Source organism: Chiloscyllium punctatum, chromosome 42, assembly GCF_047496795.1.
Source record: "Chiloscyllium punctatum isolate Juve2018m chromosome 42, sChiPun1.3, whole genome shotgun sequence".
Taxonomy (NCBI): Eukaryota; Metazoa; Chordata; class Chondrichthyes; order Orectolobiformes; family Hemiscylliidae; genus Chiloscyllium; species Chiloscyllium punctatum.
The window spans coordinates 48,695,551-48,719,964 of NC_092780.1; the positions used below are offsets into that span (position 1 = coordinate 48,695,551).

At 43.5% G+C, this 24,414-nt stretch overlaps 1 protein-coding gene across 1 annotated transcript; it reads right to left on the reverse strand.

The window, feature by feature from the left end:
- Nucleotides 1-1,092: 1,092 nt before the first annotated feature.
- Nucleotides 1,093-24,414, reverse strand: LOC140465942 (translational activator of cytochrome c oxidase 1-like). Its single transcript, XM_072561927.1, has 4 exons — nt 24,351-24,414; nt 6,168-6,298; nt 4,047-4,224; nt 1,093-3,066 (listed from the first exon to the last, which is right to left on the reverse strand). Exons 1-4 carry the CDS (start codon nt 24,387-24,389, stop codon nt 2,857-2,859), a joined length of 558 nt encoding a protein of 185 aa, XP_072418028.1. The 5' UTR covers nt 24,390-24,414; the 3' UTR covers nt 1,093-2,856.

A 24,414-nucleotide genomic window follows, 5' to 3' on the forward strand; every position in this document is an offset into this window, starting at 1 on the left:
GCTGTGGTTTTAACCGTATGGCAAGTGGCTTTCATCACCCATAAACAACTCCCTCATCCCAATGCCACAGGATCAAATCAGGTCAAATCGGTCATTGTTTATCACTGTGCTCTTGGGTCAAAACGGCTTTCACGTAACTGTCCTGTTCATGCACATGGAGGCTGAAAGGTCTACCATTATTGGGGTGAAACAAAGGCAATTTAAAAATTTCTGGAAAGCAGAGTGTTGTTCATGGGAAAACCGTATCCTTGGAATCTCTTCTGCCCTTTAAAAGATTGGTCAGGGGTTGAGCTATCTGGGAGTAGCTGTCAATCTAATTTCTATTGAAATTGCAAAAGCCAAGGAAATCTCAATTCCTTCATTCTCCAAATAGCAGTTGTCCTATCCTCAGTGATCTCACGTTTCCCCACTGAAATCTTCTGGCCCAGGTATATAACTTCTTCCTGGACAATCTGGGCATTTTTAAGGTTAGGGTTTCAACGAGAACCCCTTGTTGTTCTAATTGAGCGATGATGAGTAAAATGCCAGCAATAGAGGCAGAACTCAACATTGTTTTGTACATGGTGGCGCAATTCAAATGAATGCTATTGGTGTCATCTTCAGTAGGCTAGTGATTTTTATCTTTTGCCCAAACAGGGTGGTCTCGCTCTTCCTCTTGGGTAAGGTGCCTTATGGACCAGGTGACTTGACCATAGTCGATATGTATCCATGAGTTTATCTAGGTCAAGCCATCAATGCCCAGCAAAGCTTGTCTGATGGGATCCAGCCACACAGAGGTGACTATTTCATAAGGGTCCAGCTGTAGATAATCTAACTGATTACTGAAAGAGCTGTCTCTGTTTAAAAACGGATTCTGGACCGACTATGTTTGCCTTATTTGGATCATGTCAGATGGGACCTTCCACCATACAGCCTCTCACTTTTCACCGGAGGGACTTTTTAATAGAGGAGTCCTTACCTCGTAGATACTAGCCAAGTGAACCAAGAGCAATGATGGTATTCAGGCATCTTATTGTGATCCTGTCAACTACGCCAAACTGTTGGATTCTTTCCAAAACCAGCAAGCAGCAGCGAGATGAGACCAAGCAGGAGTCTTAAAAGTTGTCTTTATTGAAAGCAATTCTTAGTACACCTTCAAGCTCAAGTTAAATTTACTGTGAGTAGACGTGGCTTTTTAATACAGTATTCTTACAGTCATCTGTCCTTACTATAATAGACAGAAGTTTTCTTTACAGAGTCTTTACTTATTCTCTCTCTCTCTCTCTGTCTGACAGTTAAGATGACTCTCACAGGCCTGACAGCATTTGCTATCATGCATCCCTTGAGTCCTCCACATTAACCCAATCATGTTTACTGCCATGGGCTCCTAGTCAGTTGCTATCCTCCACACCAGCATATACATTACCAATGGCATGAACTACAACACAAAATATCAGGGCTTAGATTTCTGAACAAATTATTGCAAATGTTGCTATTATTCAGGCTTACTTTCTCCAACTCTCCTAACGGTTCAGGTTGCAAAATCTGTCCCACCCAGCTGGTCTACTTTATTTCTCTAGCAGTCTAGGCCAGCATGGTAATTTACCATATAGGACATCAGAGTCAGCTCCAAGCCCATCCTCAGGTGAACAACACACAGGGAAGTGTTTCAGCAATAGAAAGCTTGATTGTTCTAGTCTCAGCCCTCCTAGCCTGGAGATGACCAAGTTGAACAGCAACATGTAATGGCCAGTCTTTGCTTAGCTAGGAGTACTCTCAGAAGAATGCGGGTTCAATCACCACTCCATGACTTAAACACAATCTAGACAGGGACCTGAATGCAACACTGAATGAGTGCAAATGTATTTTAAATAGGAGATAAATCAAGACTACCTGTTCAGGCGAGTATTAAAAGTTCTAGGCATGAGGAGACCACCAGTTGCCATTGCCCAAATACCCCTCTCTGTTAATATCTCCTCAAAATATTTGCCATTTGTCCACATTTCAACAAAGACAACATTTCAAAATAAAAAAACCTCTGAAGAGTATTAGATGTTTTCAGACATTTTCTAAATGCAAACTCTAACTTTCATAATCATCCCCTGCTATTGGACAAAAGTGAGATTAGTCAGGGATTTTGCTCTTGATCACTGTTCAACGTTCACAGGTTAAATAACAATAAAAATCAGTCAGGATTCTGAATCCAGATCGTAGCCCATTGACCCCTCCTCCTGTTCACCGTCCCTGTTGGAAATCAAGAACTGGACTAGATTGTGCCATCCAACGCAATGGGTTACCAACACGTACATGAAGTTGTAGACGAATAATGGTGAGTGCGTGTGGAGCAGTAACCCAATGAACATTTGCACTTATGGGGACAGTGATAATGAAGCAGGATCAGAAAACACCATTAGTTACATAGGGATGCATGGCTGCCTCACAGCGACAGGTACCCACGTTCGTTTCCATACTTGGACAACTATCTCTTGGAGCTTGCACGTTCTTCCCACGTCTGTGTAGGTTTCCTCCAGTTGCTCTGGTTTCCTCCCACAGTCTAAAGATGTGCAGACTAGGTGGATTAGCCACAGGAATGCAAGGTTACAGGGACAAGACAGGGGGTGGGTCTGGATGGGATGCTCTTCAGAAGGTCAGTGTGGCCTCGATGAGCCGAATGGTCTGCTTCCACACTGTAGGGATTCCATGATTGGCAAGCATTGTCACATAATCACAACCTTTACTCAGTGGCAATGCAGAGAGGACATAACTATCAGTACCTTTGGTATAGTCCTCATTCAATCTCAATTCAATATTCAACTGTACTTCCTGAACATAGATGCAGCAGCCAATAAGGTACAGCAATCTCTCTCTTGCTGTTAGTCAACCTTGTGACTCTATGTTGTCATAGACTTTAATAACGTCCCGATATCCATCGATCAGTTCAATCAAGCTAAACGCTGCCTCCAAATCTCGGTCTGTTAGCTGGACTGTGGTTGTGGCAATAAACTCAGGCACAGCAGTAATAGTCAGCAGTCCCAGTGCCTTCAACTTCTCTCTTACATCTTGTAGAGATGGTATGTCAGAAACAAACTGAAAAACAATGATAAAAAGAACAAGCTATTACAAAGAGTTTCCCATCAAGATGGCAATAATTTACACCTGTAACAACTGCATGATGTAAGAATGCTACGACGGGGCAAATTCATCTCATAGTACTGTATGAGATCAGACAGATGACAGGGTCAGGCTCTATGTAATGCTGAGTGGCAAGATCAGAGTCAGTGGTATCTGGAAGGTGGGTCACTATCAGCTTATGGTCCTTGAAGCTTCTGCTCAAATCCATGCCAGTCACGTGAGATCAAAGTATTCTCTGCCCATCATAGAGCTCTGACCTTTGAAAGAGACATAAAACTGAGGTTCAATTTGTTTGTTGAGGTGAGTGAAACATGAAAGGATCGTCCTGATGTTTATCCATCAACCATGAAAAGCAAATTATATGATCATTTACCTCATGCTGTGTTTTTTGGACCTTGCTCTGAACCAATTGACTGCTTTGATTTTCTACAAAGTCATGGTCAGTACAATGGAGGATGAGTAGCATTTCCTGCAAATGGGAAGTGATTTTCATTTTTATGTGAAATTAAAATAGAGAGATGCCATCCACTATTGGGGACAAAACCCTTCCCAGTCATTAACTCTGCTTCACTGGTACAAAATTAACTTAACTCAAAGACAGCAAAGAGTCCTGCTGCTAGAAATACAAAACTAATCACTCTGATGGAGCCATATTTCCTGTTCAATAGCTGCAGCCAAGGGAAACCATCAGAGAAACAAAGCTCCATCGACCCTCTACTCCATCTATCCTAGAAATGTTTGATGGGAACAGTTTAGAGGGAGCTTTATCTGTATCTAATCCCACGATGTGAATGCTGGGCTTGTTTATTGGCTAGAGATGTATACATGCCATGAATAGTACTGGTCAGTGACCATTTGCACAGTGCCACAGGTGGGAAGACTGACAGCATCCATTCTTTACATCAATATTAAAATTTATAAAAGGCTGCACTCACCTTCAGGATCACCTTGTCTTCTTCATCCTCAGCCTGTTTAACATCCTCAGCCCCTGCTTCAATTGCCAGTTCTAGAGCACGTTCCAACTCAATCTGCTGACCATCGTTGTCCAGTCCAATCACCGTCACCACTCCTTTCCTCTCAAAGCAGTGGCGAGCACCCTCACACAGAGAGCCCCTAAAGGGGCCAATACACAAAAATACGTTATACACCAGCAGATGAAGCCTATCCCAAACTTTCCTCCATTAACCCACATGTCCCATCACTTTATTGATGACAAAGTTAAAAATCACACAACACCAGGATATAGTCCAACAGGTTCATTTGGTAGTACAAGCTTTCAGAAGGCTGCTCCTTTGTCAGGCTACCTGCAGGAGGAGCATAGCTCCAAAAGCTTGTCCAGGCATTTCCAAATAAACCTGTTGGACTATAATCTGGTGTTGTGATTTTTAACTTTGTCCACCCCAGTTTAATACTGGCACCTCTTCAATATAATTGATGGCAGACATACATATCTTGCTAAACTATCAGCACCTACTGGCCCCACACTAGGCTCAAGATGAGGGGGGTAAAGTAATTGCTCAGACGTTTGGGGGTTTATTACAATCAGATTTCAGATATGTATTATATATTTAAGTGGCTGATCTAAGCAGGTTTTGGAGGGCAGCGTCAGAACATAGGAACAAAAAAAAAGGAGGAATAGACCTTTCGACCCTTCAAACGTATTTCTCCATTCAATAAGGTTATGGCTGATTAAACCATCTCCTTAGCTTCAGTTTTCAGTCTGTCCCTCATAACCAGACTATCTTCTGTAATTAAACATCTGTTTAACTCAGCCTTGAATATATTCAATGGCCCAGCTTCCACTCCTTTCTCAGGAAGAGAATTTCAAAGATTTCTTCAGAAGAAAGTTCTCATTTCAATCTCAAGGGGAGACCCCCTTATTTTGAAATCAAGCCTTAATTCAGAATTCCTCCACAGGGAAACATTCTCACAGCTTTCTTCCTGTCAAGCCCTGCAAAATCGTAGATGTTTCAATAAGATCACTTCCAATTCTCCTAAACTCCAATGAGTATTGATAAATTGCTCAATTTATCAATCAAAAGATTACTCAATCTTTTCACCTAAAGCAACCCAGGAATCAACCTCATAGGGACAGAAGAATTAGCATCACCAGTAACCCATTCAGTCCCTTAATCCTGCTCTGCCATTCAATAAGAGCATGACTGATTTGAATGTAGCTTTAACTTTACTTTCATGTCTACCCCAATATCTTTTGATTCCCTTTTTAGTCAAGAATCTATCTACCTCTATCTTAAAAACATTTAGTAACATTGCCTCCACTGCTTTCAGGAACAGACTCAGGAATGTCTTCTGATCTGCCTCCAATGCAAATATATCCCTTAAATACAGAGACCAAAACTCCACTGTACTGTAAACCTTGGCCTAATTCTGCTCCTATGTCTTGTGGTTTTATGGATTTGTTCAAACGTTTCCCCATTTTCTCCTTTTACATTAATTCCCCAAACTCCACTTCTAAAGGGGCAATCTTTACTTTAGTTCTTCTCTTTTTCATTACATATTTCTTGCTATATTTTATATTTCTTGCAGGTTTAATTTCCTCCTTTATTTTAGTTTTAATCAACATTTAGTCATTTTGAAAATGTCCACAATCTTTGTAGCAATGCAAGTTTTTTCTTTCAAGTCCTTAACTAGCTGCAGGTGTCGTATGATCAGGATCAAGGGTCACAGTATTGGAGTGAGAGGAGTCAGAGCATCACGTCTATGCCAGAGGCCATGTTAATGGTGGAGAGAAGCAGTGGTGCTGGTGGAACAACTCTTTGGAAAATTACTTTGCAAACCGATCAAATAACTGAAACCAGTCCAAACCATCCCTCATCCTGTTCATTTTATATTCTAAACCCAGAGTCCAGAGGTGAGTGAGGGAGGGTGGGAGGGGGTGGGGAAGAGTGAGGACGGGGTGGGAAGGGGGTGGGTGGGGAAGAGTGAGGGGGTGGGTTGCCGGAATGTTAAGGATCTAGAGGTAGCTGCGCAGGATTAGGTCCTGATTGGAGTCTGTGAATCAATTCCTTGAAGAGAGTCCCTCAGCCCATTCTTACCCATTTTTGTTCAGGATGTTTTTTATTTCTTGATGTGACCGACTATTGTTGTCTGTTAGAACTTCAATCAGCAGAGATGATCCACCAGGGCCTCTTCCTTCATACAGTGAATAGATGGAAGCCTTGGACTTCTGGAAAACCAGCAACATGTGGTGTTAATCAGAAATAATACCACATCTGAAACATACAACAACAGTGCTCCATAGAAGTCTAATAGGAAGAACAGGGAGAGCCAGGTTAATGAACACAGCTGGGCTGGCAGTCTGAAATGTATTTATTTTAACCAAAGGAAGTAAGGCAGGTGAGTTTACAGCCCGCAAAACCTTGGTTGAGAGAAAGTCAGAACTGGCAGTTCAATACTCCAGGGTTTAGATGTTCAGATAGAGGGGGATGTAAAAATGTGGGGCAGTTATGGAGTCATATAACATAGAAACACACTCTTCAGTCCAACTCATTTAGTTTTCCAAAGTAAACTAGTCCCACTGCCTGCGTTTGGCCCATATTCCTCTAAACATTTCCTGTCCAAATGCCTATTCAATATTGTAACTGTACCTGCATCTCCCACTTCCTCTGACCCTTCATTCTCCATACAAACCGCCCCCTGTGGCCCCTCAGGTCCCTTTTAAATCATTCTCCTCTCAGGAGTAGGTTTGAACTTCCCTACCCTATAGAAAAGATGATTAACACCAGCTGCCTCACAGCACCAGGGACTCGGCATCAATCCCAGCCTCGGCCGACTCTCTATGTGGAGTTTGCACACTCTCACTGTGTGTGGGGGGCTTTCCTCCGGGTACTCTGGTTTGCTCCCACAGTCCAGGTTAGGTGGATTGGCCATAGTGTCCAGGGATGTGCAGGCTAGGTGAGTTGGCCACGTAAAATATGGGTTTATAGGGATAAGGTTGGGGGTCTGAGTGGGATGCTCTTTGGAGGGTCAGTGTAGACATGATGGACCAAATGGCCTTTTTCCACACTTTAGGGATTCTATGAACCTATGAATATTCACCTAATCTCTGCCCCTCGTGCTATTATAAATTGCTATAAGGTTATCCCTAAACTTCCTAAAGTGAAATGAGCCCCAGCCTATCCAGCTTTTCCTTGGAACTCAAATCCTCCAGTTCCAGTATATCCTTTTAAATCTTTTCTGCACCCTCCCCAATTTAATAATATCCTTCCTATAGCAGGACAACCAGAACTGTGCACGGTACTCCCACAGTGGCCTCACCGATGTCCTGTGCAACTGCAACATCCCATCCAACATCTATACCTGTCAACGGTTTGAGAAGTGAAGACAAGCATGCCAAACGCTGTCTTTACAACCATCTACCAATGACACAACTTTCAAAGAGCTGTGTACCTGAACCCCTAGGTCTTTCTTTTCAACAAAATTCTCCAGGGCCCTACCATTATAAGTCCTGTCCTTGTTTGTTTTAACAAAATGCAATACCTCACATTTATCCAAATTAAACTCCATCCACCATTCCTCGGCCTATTGGCCCATTTGATCAAGATCCCTTTGTAATCTTAGATCACCTTCTATACTGTCTACTATAGCACCAATTTTGACGTCACCCACAAACTTACTAACTGTGCTGCCTAAATTCTCATCCAAACCATTTATGGAAATGACAAACAATAAGAAACCAGTATGGATCCCTGCAGAACACTGTCCGTCACAGGCCTCCAGTCTGAAAAACAACTGTCCACAGCCTCCAACCATCTAGCCAATTTTCGATCCAATTGGTAAGCTCTCCCTGTGATATAACTTTACTAATCATTCTACGATGCAGAACCTTGTCAAAGGCTTTACTAAAGTCCATGTAGACAACATCTACCGCTCTGCCCTCAATATTTTCCTCAAAATAAATCAATCTCGTCAGTGAGACATGATTTCCCATGCTCAAAGCCATGCTGACTGTCCCTAATCAGTCCTTGTCTCGCCAAATGTATGTAAATAAATGTATGTAAATTTCACAGTATCTCCTCCAACGTTCTACTGATGTCAGACTTACCGGTCTATCATCCCAAGGTTTCTCCCTGCAGCCTTTCTTAGATAACAGCACAACATTAACCATCTCCAGTCCTCTGGCACCTCACCTGTGGCTGTAGATGATACAAATATATTTGCGAGGGGCCCCGCAATTTCTTCTAGCTTCTCACAATATTCCAGGATTCTGGAGATTTATCCACCTTTAAGGTTTTTTAAGATCTCCAGCATGTCCTCCGCTGTAATGTGGGTTGCTTTTAGGACATAAATGTTTATTTGTCCAAGTTGTCTAGCTTCCATGATTTTTTCCACAGTAGATACTGATGTGAAATATTCATCTAATAACTCTCCCATTTCCTGTGGTTCCACAATCTTTGTACTTTAAGGGTCCCTATTCTCTCCCTAGTTGCTCTTTTTCTCTGAATGTATTTGTAGAATTTCTTTGGATTAGCCTTAATCTTATCTGCCAAGGCTACCTCATATCCCTTTCTGCCATCCCGAATTCACTCTTAAGAATGCTCCTACTCTCCTCATACTCTTTGAGATTCTCTTGATCCCAGTTGTTTCTGATAGATTCCTCCTTCTTATTTTTGACCAGAGCCTCAATATCTCTATTCATCCATAGTTTCCTACTCCTACCAGCCTTACCATAAGAAATAGGAGTGGAAGTAAGGCTATTTGGCCCATCGAGTCCACTCTGCCATTCAATCATGACTAATGGGCATTTCAATACCACTTACCCACATTCTCCCTGTATCCCTTAATTCCTTGCAATATTAAGAATTTATCAATCTCTGCCTTGAAGACATTTAACATCGCGGCCTCCTCTACACTCCATGGTAATGAATTCCACAGGCCCACCACTCTCTGGCTGAAGAAATGTCTCTTCATTTCCGTTCTAAATTGACCCCCTCTAATTCTAAGGCTGTGCCCACGGGTCCTAGTCTCCCTGCCTGACAGAAACAATTTCCCAGCGTCCACCCTTTCTAAGCCATGAATTATCTTGTAAGTTTCTAATGGATCTCCCCTTAACCTTCTAAATTCCTCGTATGTTATTGCAGGGATCATCCGAGTGAATCTCCGCTGGACACGCTCCAGTGCCAGTATGTCCTTCCTGCGGCGTGGGGCCCAAAATTGGACACGGTATTCTAAATGGGGCCTAACCAGAGCTTTATAAAGTCTCAGTAACACATCACTGTTTTTACATTCCAACCCTCTTGAGATAAATGACATCATTACATCTGCTTTCTTAATAACGGACTCAACCTGCAAGTCTACCTTTAGAGAATCCTGCACTAGCACTCCGAGATCCCTTTGTACTTTGGTTTTAGGAATTTTCTCACCGTTTAGAGAATAACTTATCCTTCACTCTAACATGAGCATATTGTTTCTGAACTCTCGTTCTCACTTTTGAAAACCTCCCACTTGCCCTTCATCCTTTTACCAGTGAAGGGTTTACCCCAATCAACTTTTGAAAGTTCCTATTTCACGCCACCAAAATTAACATTAGTGATCAAGGAGAATGTCAAAGCTGCACAAATAGAGGACATCTTGGAAAGCTCATCCACTGAAGCCATATGATTAAAACTCAGGAATAATAAAGGTGCAGTTACTGTGATCAGTGCATCCCAATAGCCAGAAAGTGTTAGAGGACAGATAAGTAAGCAGATCATTGAAAGGTGTAAGAACAGAGACAGGAATGGTTGTTGCAGGTTCCAGGATTTAGATGTTTCAGTAAGAACAGAGAAGATGGTAAAAGAGGGGGAGGTGTGGCATTGTTGGTCAAGGACAGTATTACAGTTGCAGAAAGGATGTTTGGGGACTCGTCAACTGAGGTAGTATGGGCGGAGGTTAGAAACAGGAAAGGAGAGGTCACCCTGTTAGGAGTTTTCTATAGGCCTCCAAATAGTTCCAGAGATGTAGAGGAAAGGATAGCAAAGATGATTCTCAATAGGAGTGAGAGAGACAGGGTAATTGTCATGGGGGACTTCAACTTTCCAAATATTGACTGGGAACACTATAGTACGAGTACTATAGATGGGTTAGTGAATGGGCTTCCTGACACTGTACGTAGACAGGCCAACAAGGGGCAAAGCCACATTAGATTTGGTACTGGGTAACGAGCCCAGCCAGGTGTTAGACCTGGAAGCAGGTGAGTACTTTAGTGATAGAAAGGGATAGGTGTATACCACTGGGCAAGAGTTACAGCTGGGGGAAAGGCAATTACGATGTGATTAAGCAAGATTTAGGAAGCATAGGAAGGGGAAGGAAACTGCAGGGGATGGGCACATTAGAAATGTGGAGCTTATTCAAGGAAACGCTCCTGAGTGTCCTAGATAAGTATGTACCTGTCAGGCAGGGAGGAAGCTGTAGAGCACGGGAGCCGTGGTTTACGAAGGAAGTGGAATCTCTGGTCAAGAGGAAGAAGAAGGCTTATGTTAGAGTGAGATGTGAAGGCTCAGTTAGGGCGCTTGAGGGTTACAAGGTAGCCAGGAAAGACCTAAAGGGAGAGCTCAGAAGAGCCAGGAGGAGACATGGGAAGTTGTTGGCGGGTAGGATCAGGGTAAACCCTAAGGCTTTCTATAGGTATTTAAGGAATAAAAGAAGACGAGAGTAAGATTAGGGTCAATCAAGGATAGTAGTGGGAAGTTGTGTGTGGAGTCAGAGGAGACAGGGGAAGCACTAAATGAATATTTTTCGACAGTATTCACTCTAGAAAACGACAATGTTGCTGAGGAGAATACTGAGATACAGGCTACTAGACTAGGTGGGATTGAGGTTCACAAGGAAGAGGTATTAGAAATCCTGCAGAGTGTGAAAATAGATAAGTCCCATGGGCCGGATGGGATTTATCCTAGGATCCTCTGGGAAGCCAGGGAGGAGATTGCTGAGGCATTGGCATTGATCTTTAAATCATCATTGTCTACAGGAATAGTGCCAGAAGACTGGAAGATAGCAAATGTGTTTCCCTTGTTCAAGAAGGGGAGTAGAGACAACCCTGGTAATTATAGACCAGTGAGCCTTACTTCAGTTGTTGGTAAAGTGTTGGAAAAGATTATAAGAGATGGGATTTATAATCATCTAGAAAAGAATAATTTGATTAGGGATAGTCAGCACGGTTTTGTGAAGGGTAGGTCGTGCCTCACAAACCTTATTGAGTTTTTTGAGAAGGTGACCAAACAGGTAGATGAGAGTAAACCGGTTGATGTGGTGTATATGGATTTCAGCAAAACGTTCGATAAGGTTCCCCACAATTGTACAAAATGCGGAGGAATGGGATTGTGGGAGAAATAGCAGTTTGGATCATTAATTGGCTTGCTGAAAGACGACAGAGGGTGGTGGTTGATGGGAAATATTCATCCTGGAGTCCAGTTACTAGTGGTGTACCACAAGGGTCGGTGTTGGGTCCACTGCTGTTCGTCATTTTTATAAATGACCTGGATGAGGGAGTAGAAGGGTGGGTTAGTAAATTCGCAGACGACACAAAGGTCAGTGGAGTTGTAGATAGTGACGAAGGATGTTGTAGGTTACAGAGAGACATAGACAAGCTGCAGAGCTGGGCTGAGAGGTGGCAAATGGAGCTTAATGCAGACAAGTGTGAGGTGATTCACTTTGGTCAGAGTAACCGGAATGCAAAGTACTGGGCTAATGGTAAGATTCTTGGTAGTGTCGATGAGCAGGGAGATCTCGGTGTCCATGTACACAGATCCTTCAAAGTTGCCACCCAAGTTGACAGGGTCGTTAAGGCGGCATACAGTGTTTTAGCTTTTATTAATAGAGGGATTGAGTTCCGGAACCATGAGGTTACGTTGCAGCTGTACAAAACTCTGGTACGGCTGCACTAGGAGTATTGTGTATAGTTCTGGTCACCGCATTATAAGGAGGATGTGGAAACCTTGGAAAGGGTGCAGAGGAGATTTACTGGGATGTTGCCTGGTATGGAGGGAAGGTGTTATGAGGAAAGGCTGAGGGACTTGAGGCTGTTTTCATTAGAGAGAAGAAGGTTGAGAGGTGACTTAACAGAGACATATAAGATAATCAGAGGGTTAGATAGGGTGGACAGGGAGAGCCTTTTTCCTCTGATGGTGATGGCTAGCATGAGGGGACACAGCTTTAAATCGAGGTGTGATAGATATAGGACAGATGTCAGAGGTAGTTGCTTTACTCAGAGTAGTAAGAATATGGAATGTTTTGCCTGCAACGGTAGTAGATTCACCAACTTTAAGTACATTTAAGTCGTCATTGGACAAGCATACGGACATACATGGAATAGTGTAGGTTAGATGGACTTCAGATTGCTATGACAGGTCAGCGCAACATCGAGGGCTGAAGGGCTTGTACTGCACTGTAATGTTCTATGTAACAGCAGTATGAGTGCTGTTGTAGTAAGTGATTTTAACTTCCAATATTGACTGGGACTCCCCTCGTCATGAGTGTGGTGCAGGAAAAGCACAGATCAGGCAGCATCTGAGGAGCAGGAGAATTGAAGCTTCAGACATAACCCCATCATTCCTGAGGAAGGGCTTATGGCCAAACAGTCAATTCTCCTGCTCCTCTGATGCTACCTGGCTTGCTGTGCTTTTCCAGCACCACACTCTGATCTCCAGCATCTGCAGTCCTCACTTTCTCCTGGAATTCTTAGTGGCTGGGACTTAGATGGGGCAGAATTTGTTAGGCAATCCAGAAGGTTTCTTGAAGCAATATATAGATAGTCCAATGAGGGAAGAGAGTGCATTGGGGAATCAGCCTGGCCAGATGATCAAATCTCATGGCGGGACATTCTGGGAACAGTGAACATAATTCCACAGGTTTTAAGATGGCTACAGATAAGAATAAGACCGGTCGTCAGGTGAAAGTGCTAAATTAGAGGAAAGCTAATTACAACATTATTAGACAGGAATTGGAGAAATGACATTGGGGTGATTGTTTCAGGGCCGGTCCACACCAGGCATGTGGGAGTCTTTTTAAGGCCAGCTGATCAGAGTTCAGACCAGCATGTTCCTGTAAGGATCTTCAAGAACTTCTCAAATCTTGGATGACAAATAATCAAAAAAAGAAAAAGGAGGCATATGACAGGTTTAGGAAACTGAAATCAGACTCTTGAGAAATATAAAAGGAAGCAGTTAGCAAGTCATGTTTCAGCCTAATAAAAACTTAAGTTAGGCCACATTTGGAGTAATGTGTGCAGTTCTTGTCACCACACCACAGGGAGTATGCAGAGGAGAGGGTGCAAAAGAAGCTTCTCAGGATGTTGCCTGGATCAGAATGTATTAGCTATGAGGAGACGTTAGACAAACTTGGAATAATTCTTATGAGTGATCGAATAGAAGTACATAAAATTAAGAAAGGCATGGATAGGCTGGGCAGTCAGTATTTTTCCCAGGATGGAAATACCAGGTATTGGGGGATGTAAGCTTAAGGTGAATGGGAAAAAGTTTAAAGGAGATGTGCGAGGCATGGTTTTTTTTTACGTAGAGGGTGGTAGGTGCCTAGAAGCATTGGAAGGGAAAGTGATAGAAATAGGTATAACAGCAACATTTAAGAGGCATTTGGACAGACATATGACTAGGCAGGGAATAGAAGGAAACGGACCATGTGCAGGCAGATGGGATTAGTTTAGAATGGCACCATGGTCCATACAGACATGCTGGGCAAAGGACCTGCTCTTGTGCTGCACCGTTCCTTCTGCCAGGCAGTACAAACATACAATGACACTTTACAGCTCCCATCTACCTGGGTCTCAGCCACGTATAGACTGAGTAAAGGTTAAAAGAGAAAAACCAGCAGAGACTGCAGTCACATATCCACCTCGTCTGCACAGTGTCCTATATATCATCTCAACTCAGGGTGAAGACACACTAAAACGCCAAGAGAGGTGGGAGCCAAGTGATTTATCCTGATCTCCAGCGAAATAGCACTCTCAGAGGATGTGGCGCTGAAGTCCACTCTCGAGATTTGAACACACAACCCAATGTGACACTCCAATTTATAAATCTCAAAAAGCTCGCATCCAAATTCAATGGATGCACACAAATATAAAAGATAGGAGGAGTAGACAATTCAGCCCCTTCAGCTCCTCTGGTCAGATCACAGTTAGAAGAATATCAATAGTTTTGTTTCCTTATGAAAGAAAGCTAAACTGGCACTGGAAGCAGGACTGAAAAGGTTCACTTGGTTGATCCTTGGTATTGGAGGGATTTTCTTATGAGGAAAGGTTTCAACAAGTTAGGTGCGTATTTGTTGGAGTTAAGAAGAAATGAAGGTTACCTCATCAAAACATAGAAGATTCTTAGGGGGCTTAGCAGGGTAGATGTGGAGAGATTGTTTCACCTTGTAGGAATGTCGAAGAACAGAGGGTGTAATCTTAGAGTAAGGGGCTGCCCATTTAAGACACTGACCAGGAGGAATTTCTTTCTCACAAAGAGTAGTGAACGTGTGAAATTCTTTACCATAACGGGCCTTCAAGGTTGGATTTTTATGGGTATTTAAAGCTGAGATCGACCAGTTTCTAATCAGGAAGAGAATTAAAAGTTATAGGTATAAAACAGGAAATGGAAGTTAATGATGGTCAGTTCAGCCATGATCGCACGGGTCACAGATGTACAGCATGAAAACAGACCCTTCGGTCCAACTCATCCATGCCAACCAGATATCCTAAATAAATCTAGTCCATTTGCCAGCACTTGGCCCATACTCTTCTAAACCTTTCCTATTCATATACCCATCTGGATATCATTTTATTGGTGGAGGAAGCCTCCATCACCTCCTCTGGCAGCTCATTCTAAACACACACCACCCTCTGCATGAAAATGTTGCCCCTTAGGTTCCTTTTAAATCTTTCCCCTCTCACCCTAAACGTATGCCCTCTAGCTCTGGACTCCCCACCCCAGGGAAAAGACCTTATGTATTCATCCTATCCATGCTCCTTATAAACCTCTTTAAGGTCACCCCTCAGCCTCCGACACTCCAGGGAAAACAGCCCCAGCCTATTCAGCCTCTCCCTGAAGCTCAAACCCTCCAACTCTGGCAACATCCTTAGAAAACTTTTCTGAACCATTTCAAGTTTCACAACATCCTTCTGATAGGAGAGAGACTAGAATTGAACTCAGTTCCAAAGGTGGCCTATCCAATGTCCTGTACAGCAGCAACATCACCTTCCAACTCCTATAGTTAATGCACTGACCAATAAAGGCAAGCATACCTTTTACTCAGAGGTGTAGTGTAGGTAGTAGGGATGTGGAACACACTGTCTGCAACAGTTGTAGACTTGCCAACTTTATGGGCATTTAAATAGTCATTGGTTAGACATATGGACGAGAATGGAATAGTGTAGGTTTGATGGGCTTCAGATTGGTTTTACTGGTCGGCGCAACATCGAGGGCCAAAGGGCCTATGTTCTATATCAAATGTTCTATATCAAATGCTGCCTTCACTATCCTATCTACCCAAGACTCCACTTTCAAGAAAATATGCATCTGCACTCCAAAGTCTCTGTTCAGCAACACTCCCCAGGACCTTACCATTAAATGTTTAAGTCCTGCCCTGATTTGCCTTTCCAAAATGCAGCACCTCGCATTTATCTGAATTAAACCCCATCTGCCACTCCTAGCCCATTGGCCCATCTGATCAAGATCCCTTTGTAATCCGAGGTAACCACATTCACTGTCCACTACACCTTCAATTTTGGTGTCATCTGCAAGCTTACTAACCATACCTCCTATGTTCACATCCAAATCATTTATATAAATGACAAAGTCATGGAGCCAGCACCGATCCTTGTGGCACTCCGCTGGTCACAGGCCTCTAATCTAAGTAACCCTCCACCACCACCCTGTCTCCGACCTTTGAGCCAGTTCTGTATCCAAATACTAGTTCTCACGGGGGGCGGGGGGGGGGGGATACATTCCAGGACCTAGTGAATGGCTGAAACCCATTCATTTCAATGGGAAACCTACCTTCCCGGCAGCCTCCTCGTCCCTGGATCCAGAACATTCCCATTTACACGTTCTGGCCAAGGTAAACCACAAGTAAGTGAAACCACGGTAACCGGACCCAGGGATATGGGTGTCGCCCTGTAATAGAATTATGGTCGCTGGTCCCAAAGTGCTCCCTTACTCCTCAGTCACTTGCCTTATTTCCCAAGAGTAGGTCAAGTTTTACACCTTCTCTAGTATGTATACCCACATACTGAATCAGAAAATGTTCTTGAACATATTTAACAAATTCCTTCCCATCCAAGCCCTTAACACTATGCCAGTTTCAGTCTATGTTTATAAAGTTAAAATCTTCTATCAATACCATCATATTATTCTTACAGATAGCGGAGATCTCCTTACAAATTTGTTCAATTTCCCACTGACTATTGAGGGATTTATAGTACATTCCAAATAAGATCATCATCCCTTTATTTTTCAGTTCCACCCAAGTAACTTCCCTGCACATACTCAAAGACACCAATCCCCTTCCTCTCTTGCCCTCCTTTCTACTGTTCCTATAGCATCTATACCCTCAATAAAGGATGGACTAGACTCAATGGGCTACTTCTGTTCCTCCATCTTATGGTCTTACTATGAAGGGAGTATCATAATGCCAATGGTTCCAGCTTTCAAATGAAATGTTAAACTGATATGTGCTCCATCAGGTGGACCTGAATGATCCCACAGCACCACACTAAGAAAAAAAAGCAAGGACTTCTTCCTGGTAATCTAGTCAATATTTTTACCTCAAATATGTTCCACATCCCTCCCAACCCCTCACCTCACACTTACTTGCACTCTCCCCTTTCTCCCCTAATCCTCTCTCAGCCTCCTCTCCCTTGTAGCCTCTCCTTGGCAGATGCACTCCCCAGCTCCTGTCCGAAATTCCACACGTGGAGTTCCTGAAAGGTAGATCCATTTCTCAGCATCTCCACCCTCAGCTCCAAACACGCTAACATATCTTTCATTCAATCTTATCCTGCTTGCTGCTCCTTCAATCAGGCTGACATGATACACTGTTGATAAGTAACTACCACAGAACGCTAAATTGCCCGTAGTGTTAGGTATGGGGTAAATGTAGGGGTATGGTTGGGTTGCGCTTCGGCGGGGCGGTGTGGACTTGTTGGGCCGAAGGGCCTGTTTCCACACTGTAATCTAATCTAATCCAGAACATAGAATACAACAGTACAGAAATGGGTCCTTCAGTGCATAATGTTGTGCTGAACATGACACCAGATTAAACTAATCCCTTCTCCCTGCCCTTGGTCCATATCCCTCCATTCTTTGCATATTCATGCGCTTATCTAAAAGCCCCTATCACATCTGGGCCACCCCTGGCAGCACATTCCAGACTCCTACCACGCTGAGTAAAAAACGTGCCCCTCACATCTCCTCTCTCACCTTAAATGCATGCTCCCTGGTATTACACATTTCAACTCTGGGAAAAAGATTCTGACTGTCAACCCTATCAATGCATCGCATACTGTCATAGACTTCTATCAAGTCTCCCCTCAGCCTCCGCTGCTCCAGCGGAAATAATCAATTTGGCCAGTCTCCCTCTATAGCTCATACCCTCTAATCCAGGCAGCATCCTGGTAAATCATGGCTGCACCCTCTCCAAAGCCTCCACATCCTTCCTGTAATGTGGTGACCAGAACTGAACACACCACTTTTAAGTGCAACCTGTGGTGTGTTGATAAGATAAGGATTTTTTTTTTTAAATCATGTAATTGGTTAAAAATTTACTTTTTAAAAAAATTATTTGTTTTTTTGAAATAAAGTATAGCAGAGAAGTATCAGAAATTATTTAACTCATAAGTTTATATAAAGTAATAAAGATATTAACGAAGTGGAGCTGGACAGATGCGGTGCTGTGGGAGCTGGCTGATCCCATTGTGAACAGCAGTGACCACATCTGCAGCTGGAAGAACTCCGGATCAGAATGGATGATCTGGAATCTGAGCTTCAAACACTGCTGCACATATAGGGGGGGGAAAGAAAAGTTACCTGGACACTGTTTCAGGAGGCTGTCAGAGGTGGTAGATGAAGTCATTCAAATTCAGTCAGTGATCAGGGACAACAGGGTGTATTTGCAAATGAGGCAGGTAGGAAGATTCTGAGTTCAGGAATGGAGGAGTCTCAGTTTTTGATCTTTCTTTTTAAGGTTAGATTCCCTACAGTATGGAAACAGGCCCTTTGGCCCAACAAGTCCACACCGACCCTCTGAAGAGTAACCCACCCAGACCCATTCCCCAACCCGATATTTACCCTGGACTAATGCACGTAACACTACGGGCAATTTATCATGGCCAATTCACCTGACCTGCACATCTTTGGATTGTGGGAGGAAACCCAGGCAGAGACGGGGAGAATATGCAAACTCCACACAGACAGTTGCCAGAGGCTGGACTCGAACCTGGGACCCTGGCACTGTGAGGCAGCAGCGTTAACCACTGAGCTGCCCTTATCCCACAGGTAGGAGATGTTTGCTTCCTATATGGATGAGGAAAAGTTCTGCATGCAGGGTGAGCCAGCTGATCACAGCACCATGGTGCAGGAGACCATTCAAGAGGCAGAGGGAGCAAAAAGACAAATGATAGTTACAGGGGATTCTATAATTAGGGGGATAGATGGTATCCTTTGCAAGCCGGATCAGGGGTCCCACATGGTGTGTTGCCTGCCCAATGCCAGGGTGCAGGACATCTCCGACCGGCTTGAAAGGATATTGGTGCTGGAGTGGGAGGATCCAGTTGTTGCGGCCCACGTTGGGACTAACAACATAGGCAAAGCTAGGATGGAGGACCTGTTTGGGGAGTATCAAGCACTAGCTACGAAATTAAGGAACAGGTCCACAAGGGTTGTAATCTCCAGATTATTGCTGAGCTACATTCAAATTGGCTTAGGGATAAGAAAGTTAGGGAAGTAAACACGTGGCTAAGGGAATGGTGTGGGAAAGAAGGGTTCCATTTCATGGGGCATTGGCATCAGAAGGGATTGGTACCAATGGGACAGTCTCCACCTGAACCAATCCAAACCAGTGTTCTAGCAAAAAGGATAAATAGGGTGATCACGAGGAGTTTAAAACTAGTGAGTCGGGAGAAGGGAAGGGAAAACAACAGGAATTATGATGGTAAATAAAAAGGTAAACAGCAGGTTAGCATGTGTTCCAGGCAGACAAAGAAAGAAAGACAAAGAACTCAGGAGATATTATTAAAGATGTCGGAAATCATGAGGTAAGAAAGTTAGCATAAAGGCACTTCACCTGAATACTCATAGCATTCGTAACAAGGCACAAATCATTGTGAATGAATATGATTCATTAGCCATTACAGAGACATGGTTATAGGATGGTCACATCTAAGAGTTAAACATCCAGGGGTATCAGACTATTCAGAAGGACAGACAGAAAGGTAAGGGAGGTGACATAACTCTGATATTCAAGGATGACATCAGGGCTGTGTTGAGAGATGATCTCGGTTCTATGGAGAATAAAATTGAATCCATTTGGGTGGAAATTAGAAATTCTAAGAAGAAGTAGTCCCTGATAAGCATAGTCTATAGGTCACCAAATAATAACATCACATTGGGGTGGGCAATAAACAAATAAGTCCTGTAAAGATGGTATGGCTATTATCGTGGGGATTTTAATCTACATGTAGATTAGTCGAACCAGCTTGGCCAGGGTAGCCTTAAGAAGGAGTTCAAGTGTATCCACAAAAGCTTTCTTGAACAGTATGTAATGGAACCAACGAAGGAGCAAGTTATCTTAGATCTGGTCCTGAGTAATGAGACAGGAATAATTAATGACCTCACAGTTAAGGATCCTCTTGGAAGGAGTGATCACAGTAAAGTTGGATTTAGAATACAGATGGAGAGTGTGATGATAAAATCCAATACCAGGGTTCTGTGCTTAAACAAGGGAGACTCCAATAGGATGAGGGAGGACTTGGCTAAAGTAGCTTGGAAACAAAGACTTTATGGTGGGACAATTGACTTCCAAAGCCATTTTTCAAAGTGCCCAGCAAAAGTATATTCCAGTGAAAAGAAAGGATTGTAAGAAAAGGGGCAATCTGCCATGGGGTGTCTCAGGAATTAAGGGAGACTATCAAATTGAAAGAGAAGGCATATAAAGTGGCCAAGAGGAGCACGAAACTAGAAGACTGGGAAAACTTTAAAGGTCAATAGAAAGCCACAAAAAAAACTATAAAGAAAAGGAAATAGAACATGAGAAAAAAACTAGCACAGAATATAAAGACAGATAGCAAACTTTTCTATACAAATATAAAACTAAAAGAGTGGCTAAGGTAAACGCTGGTCCTTTAGAAGGTGAGACGGGGCATTGAGTTATGGGATATGATGAAATGGCCGAGGCATTGAATAGGTGTTTTGTATCGGTCTTCACACTAATAACATGCCAGTCATCAACAAAGTGACGTTTAGGTGAGGACCTGGAATCATTATTACGGAAGCGTTAGTGTTGGGCAAACTAATGGAGCTAAGGAGAGACAAGTCTCCTGGCCCTGATAGAATGCATCCCAGGGAGAAATAGCAAGTACACTGGTGGCAATTTTTCAAAATTCACTGGACTCTGGGGCAGTTCCAGTAGATTGGAAAACAGTGATGCCACTGTTTAAAAAGAGGGGTAGACAAAAGATGGGGAATTATAGACCGGTTAGCTCAACCTCTGTAATGGGCAAGATGCTTGCATCTATTATCAAGGAAGAAATAAAAAGGCATCTCGTTAAAAATTGTCTCATTAGACAGACGCAGCATGGGTTCATGAAGGGCAGGTCATGCTTAACAAATTCTACTTTGGAATTCAATGAAGACATCACAAGCAAGGTGAACAACAGGGACCCAGTGGATGTGGTGTACTTAGATTTCCGAAAGGCAATCGATAAGGTGCCGCACAAGAGACTGCTGCATAAAAGGAGGATGCATGGCGTTACAGGTAAAGTATTAGCATGGATTGAGGATTGGTTGACTAACAAGAAGCAAAAAGTGGGGATAAATGAGTGCTGTTCAGGTTGGCAATCGGTGACAAGTGGTGTGCCTCAGGGATCAGTGTTGGGGCCACAATTATTCATTGGGTACCCAACGAACACAGTCTGCCAATTTCTCAGCAACAAACCCAAACAATGAGACAAAACACGCCCAGAAACCCTAGCCACTCTCCCCTACATCAAAGACATCTCGGAAATGACTGCCAGACTACACAGACCCCTCGGCATCATGGTAGCCCACAAACCCAACAAAACTGCAGCTAATGAACTTGGAAGACCCTATACAGACAACAAGCAAAACAAATGTCATTTACAAAATACCTTGTGAGAACTGTAACAAACACAACATTGGACAAACAGGAAGAAAACTAGACACCAGGATACATGAACACCAACTAGCCACAAAAAGACATGACCCACTCTCACTAATATCCTTACATACAGATGAGAAAGGATACCATGTCAACTGGGATCAGCCAAACAGAGACACGCATGAGAATTCCTAGAAGCATGGCATTCTAACTGGAACTCTGTCAACAAACATATTGACTTGGGCACCACTTACCATCCCCTAAGAAAAACAACAGGAAATGGCATTACCATAGGGAGTCATGTCACCACAGGAATTGACATCACAAACCCTAGAAAACTCAAACACATAAATAGAAACCGGGCTATACTATCAGTGCTTCATCCGGAGGCTCACTGAAGATGTTATCCAGTATGGTGACGAAACATCTGAAAACGAACCTTCCAGCTCAGTGAGCAAACCTACATCCAGAACCTCAACCTGAGCTACAAATCTTCTCAAACCTCACTAGCATTATTCACAATTTATTTCGATGATTTGGAGTTGGGGTCTACGTGTAGTATGTCAAGGTTTGCAGATGACTCTAAGACGAGTGGCAGAGCGAAGTGTGTAGAGGACTGTAAAACTTTGCAGAGGAACACAGATACTTTGAGTGAGTGGCAAAGGTCTGGCAGATGGAATACAATATTAATAAATGTGAAGTCACCCAGTTCAGTCGGAGTAACGTAAAAAGGATGATTACTTGAATGGTAAAAGTTTGTAGCATGTTGTTGTGCAGAAGGACCTGGGTGTCCTTGTGCATGAAGCACAGAAGGTTGGTCTGCAGGTACAACAAATAATTAGGAAGGCAAATAGAATATTGTCCTTCATTGCTAAAGCAACTGAGTTTTAAAACAGGGAGGTTATGTTGCGGCTGTACAAGGTGCTGGTGAGGCCACCCCTGGAGGACTGTGTGCTGTTTTGGTCTCCTTACTTGAGAAAGGATGTACTGGCACTGGAGGGGGTGCAGAGAGGGGGGTCACTGGGTTGATTCCAGAGTTGAAGGGGTTGGTTTATGAGGGGAGGCTGAGGAGACTGAGATTATATTCATCGGAATTCAGAAGAATTGGTGTGGGGGGGGGGGGGGGGGGGGGGGGGGGGGGGGGGGGGGGGGGGGGCGGGGGCGGGGGGGATCTTCTCGAAACACATAAAATTATGAAGGAATAGGTAGCATAGGAGAGAGGATGTTTCCACGAGTTGGTGAAACTAGGACAAGAAGGCATAGCTTCAAATTAGGGGGAGCAGATTTAGGACAGAATTGAGAAGGAAGATCTTCACCCAGAGGGTTGTAAATCATGGAATTGCCTGCCCAGGGAAGTAGTGGATGCTACTTCAGTAAATGCTAAGATCGATTTATTTTGAAAAATAAAGGAATTGAGGGTTCTGGTGAGAGGGTGGGTAAGTAGAGCTGATGCCACAAGAAGATCAGTGGACAAATGTCAATTTGATGATGTTATGGACTGGCAGAACAGGCTCGAAGGGCCGGATGGTCTGCTCCTGCTCCTGCTCTGGGCTCTTGCGGTCTAACCAAAGTCTTATAAAGCTGCAACATTTCATCCTGACTCTTGTACTCAATTCCCCGGCCAATAAAAGTAAGCATGCCATGTCTTCTTTACCAGCCTATCTACTTGCATGGCCACTTTCAGGGAGCTATGGACTTCCCAAGATCCCTCTGTACATCAATGCTGTTCAGGGTCCTGCCATTAACTGTATACTTTTCCTTAACATTTGAAATCCCAAAGTACAGCACCTCACACTTACCTGGATAAAACTCCATCTGCCATTTCTCTGTCCATATCGGCAACTGATCTGTATACCACTGTATCCTTTGATAACCTTCTACACTATCCACAACTCCACCCATTTGTGTCATCTGCAAACTTAGTAATCCACCCATCTACACTTTCATCCAACTATCATGTGATATTTATGCTAGCTCCCCTAACACAAAAATGAGACGTGGGTACGTAGTACTGAAGAAATCTATTCAGTTTTGTTTCAGCTCCTGTATCTAATAATCACAGGCAGTTGAGTGTCTGGGCTCAAGCCAAGTAATTGGATGTAAAGTGTACCAGTGTGGTATGTGCTGCAAGAGAACAGAGCTCAGTCAGGTAGAGAATGAGGTTTTTACACCATCAGCACCACCATGGGCTGTGATATCATGATGGTATACAGTTTTAGATTAGATTAGATTACTTACAGTGTGGAAACAGGCCCTTCGGCCCAACAAGTCCACACCACCCCGCGGAAGCGCAACCCACCCATACCCCTACATCTACCCCCTTACCTAACACTACGGGCAATTTAGCATGGCCAATTTACCTGACCTGCACATCTTTGGACTGTGGGAGGAAACTGGAGCACCCGAGGAAACCCACGCAGACACGGGGAGAATGTGCAAACTCCACACAGTCAGTCGCCTGAGGCGGGAATTGAACCCGGGTCTCTGGCGCTGTGCTAACCACTGTGCCACCGTGCCGCCCACGATGTATAATGATCACCACCCTTAAAGCTACACAATATACAAGCTGTGAGATGGAACACAACTCGAACTGCTTCCACTCCACAGTTACTGATAGGGAATCAGCAGTAGAAGCACCAGAGAAGGAGCCTGTGATTGGAAGTGCAGCTGCTCAGAGATCATCTCCATTCTCTTTGATTGGTAGTTTCCATGATGGAATTTCTTGGATATTCTGTAGTTTTTGGGGTGAAATCCCCTGCATCCACCATTTTGATTTCAACATTGGATGGTTAGTATGAATCAGCAACACATGTTCCCTGAGATGATAGATAGAGCATAAAACTGAAGTTGAGGGAAACATCCTGACATCGTAACTGGAATTGGCAATGAGGCGGCTGTATTATACTTACTGCCCCTTTGATAGCAGCTTCAATGGATGCTTTGGGCATGTTCTGGCTCGACACTGCTCAATGA